General features: G+C 33.8%; 1 protein-coding gene across 1 annotated transcript; it reads left to right on the top strand.

Annotated features, from left to right (window-relative positions):
- Positions 1–744: 744 nt before the first annotated feature.
- LOC143571951 (ubiquitin-conjugating enzyme E2 variant 1D-like) lies at positions 745–3800 on the top strand. Its single transcript, XM_077057241.1, has 4 exons — positions 745–873; positions 2087–2226; positions 2568–2693; positions 3476–3800. The coding sequence occupies exons 1-4, from the start codon at positions 840–842 to the stop codon at positions 3614–3616; spliced, it is 441 nt and encodes a 146-aa protein (XP_076913356.1). The 5' UTR covers positions 745–839; the 3' UTR covers positions 3617–3800.
- The last annotated feature ends 6226 nt before the right edge of the window (positions 3801–10026 follow it).

Below are 10026 nucleotides of genomic sequence, written 5' to 3'. Positions count from 1 at the left end.
TTTCCAACATAAATGTTATATCCTCCTACACAATTTCTTATTATCATTTGTTACGCCACATAACACTCTACTATATGAGCATCCACGATTGGTCCTTCTTGGACATCCGTGGCTGACATAACCAATGGCGATTGATGGTCTAACGAAATAATGTCGGTGGAGGGGTGGGAGAAACCCGTAATGATAGAGAGCAACACCAATGTGAAGAAGAGACGAGGTGTTCGTAAAGGGCCCGCTAAAGATACTTTCAGAGCATAAGAGAAATCGACGATCATTATACTCGTCACATGACATCAGAAAATACAGAGATTTTAAAGAATATAGGTCAGATCATATCTTTCTCTAAATTTATCGGTAGGCAATTAATGACAAAATATGATGCTCATATGTTCATAAGAAAAGATTACGAGAACGCATGCACGTATCTCGGTTTATAGCATGAACAGGAATGATATTCAAGTACATCAATTCTTATATAAAAAACTCACATATCTTCTTTCAAAATATATCTGATAATTTATATCTTATACGACGAAATACGACACAACAACAATCAGATATATGGTTATTGCATCCAGTCGGACATTCTAGCTCGTCTATAAACCAATGATTCAATTAAACAAGCCATGTTCAAGTCGATCGGAATAACATAACATATTAACCCGTTAACCCATCAGCCCTACTCACTCGTATATACATCGAATACAATCCATGGGACGGGATGATGTTAATAATAATAATAATATTCAATCTGACCGACAGTGCTTACATAACATACCCCATTTACATACATACATATATTGAGCGTTCATCTGTGGATCAAATAAATCGATCAGATCATGACGCTTGGTTCAGGAGGATCCAGTGTAGTCGGTCAGTTTCCCATTACTATTACTATTACTATTACTTTCTTCTTCAATTTCATCAACTGGGTCTAATTCATTTCATGTTTTCAGTTCGATTTTTCTTTTTTTTTTTGTGGGTTTTGTTGTTCTTAGGGTTTTAACTTCTATAATAATAATAATTATGTAGTTTGTATTAGCTCTTGATGTTTATGTGAATTAGGGTTTGATATTATCTCTCGGATGGATGATGACTCTTAACATTAGGGACCATCCTTCAATTTTGAAAGCTACTTATTGAAAATTAAAAAAAGTCAAATGTAGTGATTTGACTTCTTGAACCTAGGAGGGTTTATGCAAAATGATGTTTAATTATGAGAGATTGGATTATTGTTATAGTTTTGTTTGGAGAAATTCGACGGTTATTTGGGAGACGTAACGGATATACGGTTAATTTTACATAAATGCACCGATTAATCGATTATAATGTCGGCTGTTTTTTTTTGTCACAATGAAGTAATGAACTACGGGTGTACAGTGTAAACGAGCTGAGAAGAGATTGGCTTGTAATGATTTAAGAGGGATTGGGCTCGAGCTCGAGCTCGGTTCATTTTGAGCTGTATTTGAGCATTTCTAAAGCTCGAGCTTGTTTAAGCTCGGCTTGATTCGAGTTTTTAACGAGCCGATATTAAGTAGCTCATGTGCGGCTCCAGATCGGCTCGTTTAGAGCTGAATTTTAATAGCTCGAGCTCATTTTAAGCTCGACTTGATTTGAGTTTTTAACGAGCGGATATTAAGTAGCTCATGAGCTGCTCTGGCTCGGCTTGTTTACACAATTACTCTCCTGCAACGAACTATATTACTATAGGTGGCTAATAGTTTTATGCTGAGTTGGGTTTGTGATGTAATTTTTTTAAATATTTTTACCAACTTTTATTTTGCTGTAGACTATGAATGAAAAGTTTGTTGTTTGATGGTTAGCTTTATAACTAAAGAATGCGTCATGTTATCGTTTTAGGTTTCTAATTTATGACTATTTGTGTACAAAATTACAAATATAGTAGTTTGTATGCAGATTTTTTTATCAATTTACTTATTGAAATGTTTTGTAACTTTGTTTAAAGATTTATCTCAATTGATAATAATGTGTCATCAATTAGAATGTGCATATTGTTTCCAATCTTTGAAATAATAACTTATATAAAGATGTCGGTTTCTTAAATTGTTAAATGCTATTATTGCAGTACCTAGGAATTTCAGATTGTTGGAGGAACTTGAGCGTGGAGAAAAGGGAATTGGAGATGGTACCGTGAGTTATGGAATGGATGACGGGGATGACATTTTTATGCGTTCTTGGACCGGCACCATTATTGGGCCACACAACGTAAGTTCTATTTAATGCGTAACATGAGTTTTGATTTGTGGACGAGTGATCACACGACTACAGTATGTTATTAACATTAAAAAATCACTTATATGGTTATTTGCAAGTGATAAGTATCAGATTTGGCTTTATTTCTTCATTAGAGTGAGTGATATTATTAATTAATCTTGCTTTATATAACTAATGAAGACACTAAATTGACCCTCCAAGATAATCTTTCCATTTTGTGGATCCCATTTATTTATTGGACCGATTAGTACTTTTTACTTGCAAGACGCTTTACATAAATTATATGTTCATTGTTTCATATGGTTAATAACAGTTTTTGTGGTGTTTTACAGTCGGTACATGAAGGCCGAATTTATCAGTTGAAGCTCTTTTGTGATAAGGATTACCCAGAGAAGCCTCCTACTGTTCGTTTTCACTCTCGGATCAACATGACTTGTGTTAATCATGAGACTGGAGTGGTATGTGACTATGTGAATATTAATATTGCAGCTAATTTCCCTTTTTATGCCTTTGATCCTAGAAAAGAGTTAATATGTTGACTTTTTCGTGCAAAAGATTTGAAATTAGATAAGTTGATCTTTAACATGTAAATGATCCTTTTCATATTGAGATATAATAATCAACTGACTTCAAAAAGTCAAATTGTTTTGACTTTTCTGGAGAAGAGGAATAGGGATTTATTAGAGTATTCGTTTTAACCTTATAAATGATGTACATGTATCTTGAAACACATGAGAAAACATCGTTTTAATGGATGAGACGTTTAAAGGTTCAATTTTTTAAGGTGGGTTCGGGTCAAAGTTGCAGCTAATTTCTCTTTTTACCCCTTTCGATCTAGTGAACTTTTGACTTTTGAGTTCAAAATGTATTTCTTTTCAATTTGAATATCATTAAAAATGATATGTTACATTCATTGTGATTTATGTTAATAGATTTGAAAGTAGATAAGTTGATCTTTTAGGAATCAGCAATGTTCTATAACCAATCTTAAATCCGCTTCTTTTCATGTTGAAATATTGCCAGAATTACTTTTAAAAGGTCAAATGTTGACTTTCTTGGGGAACTGGAACTAGTGGTTTACTGAAAGTACTCTTTTGTTTTAACCTTAAACGCAATTTAGTGATGTACATGTATCTTGAAAACGTATGAGAAAACATCGTTTAAATGGATTCGAGACATTTAAAGATTGCATCTATAAGATGGGTTCGTGTCAAAGTTGTTTGACCAAACGGTTATGCAGGTTGATCCAAAGAAGTTTGGGATACTAGCCAACTGGCAGAGAGAGTACACAATGGAAGATATACTGACACAGCTGAAGAAAGAAATGGCGGCGCCCCACAACCGGAAGCTTGTTCAGCCACCAGAAGGTACGGTTTTCTAGGTGGTATAATATAGGTGATAGTTGCATGTTTCTGTATGCAAAAGTAATAGTGTTACTGTAGAGGATGATGATGATGCTTTGAAGAAGACTTGTTTCTGTTGTGACTTTCATGGTTGTTTACTTCATAATTTCATATGATGCTTGATTCATGGGATTCTTGTTTGTGACAATTGTTAATATGTGTGTTTCATTTAGTAACTTATTATGGCCTTGCAAGTTGCAAGTGGCGGCGGCGGCGGCGGCGGCAGTGTTTTCTGCTGCCAACGCCACCACCACAAAACACCTCCCGCCATTTATGGTGTTTGAATTCGTCAATTTTATTTTGCAATATTTTCCTAAATGAACTATTGTGTTAAAAAGACTTGGAAGTCTATGTATCACGTATGAGGAACGAGAATAGTTCATGTATCCTCGAAAATGCATTTTTGTCTTCCCATAGTAATTGGTACACGCATTAAAGTTATACACGAGCTTGTTGTTGCGTGTCATGGCTGAAATAACCATCGAGTTACAACTTAGGATGTGAATAGGACTGTGCAGTAGTGGTTTAATTGTTATTGGCACGTTACCGGCTTTGACCCGTTCGTTCCCAAACTAAACCGAACATAACTGTTAAGGTTTTGGGCTTGAGTTTTGAGCCAAACTTACCACCTAAACACATATACATAGAAGATGGCCAGTTTGGACTCAAAACGAGCAGTAAACAATACCATACTGTAACCGACATGCCAATGTTAATTCGGTTATTTGGTTTCACAGTTTTGTGCATGTCTATTCGTGTCGACTGTTGCTACATTACAGTTGGTTTGGGGTTTTAATGTAGTTCTTAGTTAAAAGGGTGTATGTGTAAATGCTCAACCGACTTAATAGTCGAAGCAGTATAGGCGATCAAGGCTATGTTTACTTACGGTAGCTAATTAGTGGAAATAATGAGACTGAACTTGGTAGCCAGATTACCTTGGCCATGCTATGTTTTCAAATCCTATGTTTGGGTATATTCTATGGAGGAGGTTATATTTCAAACACAAATGTTGAAAGCGCATTGTCGTGTGTTTTATGGCCCTCTTAAATAAGGCTACAAATCGTGACACATAAGCAATGAGATGGTAAATGGACTTTCACTTTTCATGCTCACAGGTGTTATGGGCGATGAGTAAAAGAGGAAAATAAATAAATAAATAAATCGTTGGGTGGAGTGAGTTGGAGATACATTAGTGGGTTTACTATTTAATTGAATGTTTAGAAATTAAAAAAATAACAAAAAAAAAAAAAGAATGGTGGGTGACGCGGAGAATGAAGTAGCGCCCTGTCACCTTCTCCGCACCCTTTCACCTTACATATGCTATGGGTTTGGCACCCCATAACCTCTAGTTTTAGGCGTTTAGCTAGGAATATGCAATCATCTTTTAGGGGGTTTAATCGAAAATAAGATGTGTTAGAATTTTTTTAAGGCAAGATCATGGCATGGTGTCTATTCTTTAGAAAGGCTACAAGAAATCACCAGCTCCACATTGTCAAGAAAAGGCTACAAGAAATCACCAACTCCATGTTGTCCATAAATGACCAAACTCACGTTCACACTTATGGACAAATTGCCAAAATGATACGGAAAAACACAAGATCCTGTCACATATAAGCCCAAGGTCCCATGTTTAGAGGTTTCACAACCCCCCACCCTCATCTATTTTTTTTACTTTAGTTAATTTGTTATAAATAAGTACCAAACCATTACTCACCTTTAATGATTAATGAATTTAGCGAGCCCCATTATCTACGTGACAGTGACTGGCATTCACTTTTTGACTCACTAACATCAACCGCTACACATAGTTTTAAGTCAATATAGCCTGTGTTTACTTGAGGTATCTAATGGGAGGATATAATCAGACTGAAATTGATACAAACATCTTTTGAATTCTAATTGTTCTTACTTTCTGCAAATCCAATTCTAACAAATTTGCTAAACCAAAAACGGTCTAATTGGGAACATCAAAGAAAACCCATTCAATCACCAACTACGTATGATCACTCTCGCCCGCTATCCGTAATGTACCCTGTCACCAATACAAACAGAAAGTGAAAATCGTTATGTTACCCAAAATAATGAAATGCTTTATTTTTGGTATAGACTTACGATGTTAACAAGATGTGAAGTATAGAACAAAGAAAATAAGTCACATGAATTAGTAAGTTAATCAGTAAATTATTTGGCCTAAACCATCTACAGGTTCGCCAGTACAACCGGTAGGCTTCATAATTGGCCAGTCGAAAATCGAAATGAAGGCATAAGAATGCTCAACCAGACCAGTTATGTCACATCCCCCGACCCCATACCCTGAGAGGGGAGCCGTGAACGCGAGTGGTGGTATCGGTGTTTATTATTAAGCAGCGGAAAGATTCATCAGGACCGTAGTTAGGAAAAATCATCAGAGTGTAAAACACCATGATTTCCATTTCATAAACAAAGATAAAATTCATATTTATGTGTATAAATGTTTTATAGGGATAACCCTAATTTACAAAACATGTTTGTTTATTCTGGTGATAAGCCACTTATTTAAGCTGGAAGGCCCGCAGGCATCAATCCTTTGTCTTTTATATCTCACCTGAAACATGTTTAAAAAGAATATTTTATCAGCACGAAATACTGGTGAGTACATTCATTTGTAAATGACACATTTTTACAGTTACAACATTAAGATGTTTTTACATCTGTCTGCTTACAAATTACCGAAAGGTACTTGTCACTCGACCGTATCTATGACTGTGGTCATATTACTTATTGGCTAACACTTGTCCAATAAGTAACGTATAATAGCCTAGTAGGCAAGCCTTGCATACAAAACCCCACAATACCGATAGTAACCATCCCGTAAGTCTACAGAGACTTAATCACTGTAATGTATTTAAAATATTTTAAAAATGTATTTGAAAACTTTTAGACCATCTGCCATGAGTTTTATAGGTTTTGAAATTATCATAACAGTGTCGGAAAAATAGTTGCCTCACACAAATGTGAGTTGTACAAAAACTCGAATGTCTCACCTTGAAAGTTTATTGTTTATGAGCTTCCTGGCATTAAGCATCTAGTGTAGTACATACTTGTATTAGTATAAACCGACAAGATTTAACGACAATCACGAGATCAAAAATTACACGATGGCACAAAGTCTCCCCTTGTTCAGGACGAGCTTTGGATTCGTGTACTAAAGTCTCGATCAATCGGACAAGGTATCATTGTAGCTACTCAAGGTATTATACCAATACAAATATATATGGTATTGTCCTTTAGTCCCATTTCTATGTGAAAAGACTGAAAGGGGTATTTGTTTTATACCTTAACTAACTTTCATATATAAAGGGACTTGAGTCGGTCACAACTTTAAAAATGAGATTTAAATTTATATTGTGGATAATTTTCATACTTTTCGTATGCAGCAAGGCATGCACTACAATTATCACACATTAGTTTTGTGGATGAGAATATATTCTCCCATCGTATAATTGTTTTATTATTATTATTATTATTATTTAACTATTTTCTTTTCCACACTTAAGAATTTTGAATACATATGCACTCGAGCACTTACAAATTTATGACTTTGTCATTTTATTTATTTATTATTAATTGAGATTTTGATCCGATGAACACTCGGTTAGACGCTTCATGTTTTAGTAACTATTCTACTCGTTAGTTGGTTGTTTTAAAATATAAGTTTTGTATTTTATTTATATCTTTGAAACTGGATGTTACAATTCTTCCCATCTTATAAAAATTTCGTCCTAGAAATTTCTTCTATTTAAATAGTTGAGGATACTTTTTCTTCATTTCAACCTCAATTTCCCATGTCTTGTCAGGGCCATGTCATGCATTTCACTTTACTAGAGAAAATTCTTTATTATGTGACTTCCGTGTTTGTTTGTTCTCGATTGGCAATGGTTCTTAGATGTAATTTAACTTTTTATTTATATGTATATTCTCATGGGGTATGTATTGTGCTTTATATATTAAGCACTTTTTTTTGCTAGACACATGAAATGCATCATGTATCTTACTTAACCTTTCAAGAAGTGCTACTCGGTATGTCAATGGCCAAACTCTGGTCATTATCTCTAACGGTTAAATATATCGGGGTTTGAGTTTTCTTTTCTTTCCAAGTCGTATCACTCATTTTAAAGGTGATACATTTACCCTCATTTCATCCCTTACGTGAAAATTTAAGGGTTTACGCCTTTAATCTGCATAACTCTTTTAGCGATAATGTGCGCTTTACATGCTTCCTTTAATATTTTTTTATAGTGTTAGTTGTTACTAGAAGATATTAGGTCCAGATAACTCACTTTTGCTTAAAACGTCCAATCAGTTTGGAGTTCTATATTTCGTTCCCATATAACGCCCACCCCATAGGATGATACCTTATTGTTGATGCGGTAATTCTTGAGAATTAAATCAATGGTAGATGGTTGTTCCAAAACTACCACCAAAGTTGGTTATGCAAAACAAAGTATACGCCTCTACTGTTTGAATACTTCATTCAACTATAACTTTCAGTCAGGGAATGGTACGCGGTGCTCAAATTTATTCAATTCCTAATTTTATCTAAAATTTTGCTAAAACTCTCAAGGTGAAACTACTATTTCTTTAATATAATTTGGCTAATTTTTTTAGCTCTATTAGATAGGAAGAAAGTGTGCTGATTTGGTAAGCCTAGCGATCATCGCCTAAATAGCATTGTGTCAATGACTCGATCCTGGGAATTTATGTAGGTAACTAGATGGTGTCCACTACTCTAAATTGACTTTTAGGCATGTAAGGCCTTTCTCTACATGTCTTGCGATAGATTTTTGTTTATGTTATTATTATTTTTTTTTTCATTTTTTATTTTATTTTATTATTATTATTTTTTTCAATCACCCATAATCGTTTCTTAAATCGTTATACATTTTATCTCTACAATGGTGTAGTATGTGCTTAAACTTATGGCCTTCGTCTAATATCATATCTTATTTTCTGCTAAAACTAGGAACCTGTATTCGATTGCCAAATCTTAAGATGCTATCATTTCTTATTCTTAATTGTTCTTGTCTACCAAACATTTCCTTAAATTTGACACCTGAAGTGAAATGTGTCATATATTCCACTTGATACATCTTATTACATTCAGGATACTTTTTCGAGAATCCTTTCTCGTAAATTTCCTTGGATAAGTATCCAGATTCTTCTTTTCTGGAATTTCCAAATTCCATTATTATCTTTCTCTAGTTCCTTTATCATTCCATTTATTATTTTAGTATCATTAGTAATATCGGCTTTATAAATGCTTCTTACTTGCTATATTAAATAAATTTGCAGATTTAATATGAGAGCATGTATTCGTTTTGATTTTCTTATGATGCTTATGGCTTAAATCATCTGCTACTACATTAGGTTAACCTTATGATACTGAATCTTATAATTATACTTGCTAAGAATTTTCCATCCAGCATCGTTGTTATTTCAGGTTAAGTTTCTTTTACCCAAAAATGTATTTTAAGTATTTATGATATGTGAAAAAAATGTCTCTAGATCCTTAAGGCAGAATTATTGCTCCTAATTCAGTATCATGCGTTTTGTAATTCTCTTTATTATTATTATTTTATTTTATGTTGTTATTATTATTATTATTTTAATTTTCCAGTTGTCTGGATGCATAACTAATTATTTTCTTCACGTTGTATTAACACACATCCAAATCCTTATCTCAACAAATTGTGAAGTTCTTAGTTTCTGGTAATGCAAACTTTTGTTTTAAAGTTACAAAAGTTTTTTCTTTCTTAGATCTCCTATTCAAACTTGATAGATGAAACGTCTATAATATTCTGTAAATCCTAAGAAACTTTGAATTTTTGTAGGAGTTTTAGGAATTTCTCATTTAGCGATAGCTTTTACTTTAGCATGAGCCTCATGAATACCATCATAATAGATAGGGTTGTAAACGAACCGGACGTCCGGCGAATATTCGGTCGTCCATTTGGCAAGAAGTTCGTTTATGTTCATCCGTTTAATAAACGAACCAGACATTAGAAAAAAATTCGAACGAACAAGGACAAGGCCAAGTTCGTTCAATAGTGTTCGTGAACGTCCAGTAACGTTCATCCGGTTTGTCTAGTAATATTCATTTGGTATTGTAAGTTATAGATCTTTCCAGTATTGTCAATTAATTGTGGAATTTTTAGTGTTATTAATTATACTTTTGTATGTATGATGTCTCTTATAGTGATCCAGTTTATGTTAATATATTAAGTGTTAAATATATTTGGATATTATATGATGTAACTCCAAATTTGTAGGTGAAGTTGTTTAGAATTAATATGTAACCGTTTATGTTTGTCCATTAGTGTCTGTTGTTAATTAATGTTCATATGTTCGT

The sequence above is a fragment of the Bidens hawaiensis genome, unplaced genomic scaffold (assembly GCF_021521415.1).
Source record: "Bidens hawaiensis isolate Kalapana, Puna unplaced genomic scaffold, B.hawaiensis_p1.1 tig00025636_1, whole genome shotgun sequence".
Lineage (NCBI taxonomy): Eukaryota > Viridiplantae > Streptophyta > Magnoliopsida > Asterales > Asteraceae > Bidens > Bidens hawaiensis.
Note: the sequence above shows the minus strand (reverse complement) of the source record. Positions and strands in the feature narration are given on the sequence as shown.

Bases quoted from the DNA above. Each gene is read 5' to 3' on its own strand.
- LOC143571951 (XM_077057241.1), top strand. From the start codon at position 840: ATGACGCTTGGTTCAGGAGGATCCAGTGTAGTCG. The intron at 874-2,086 runs GTCAGTTTCCCA...CTATTATTGCAG, and splicing joins AGGAGGATCCAGTGTAGTCG to TACCTAGGAATTTCAGATTG. The intron at 2,694-3,475 runs GTATGTGACTAT...ACGGTTATGCAG, and splicing joins TTAATCATGAGACTGGAGTG to GTTGATCCAAAGAAGTTTGG.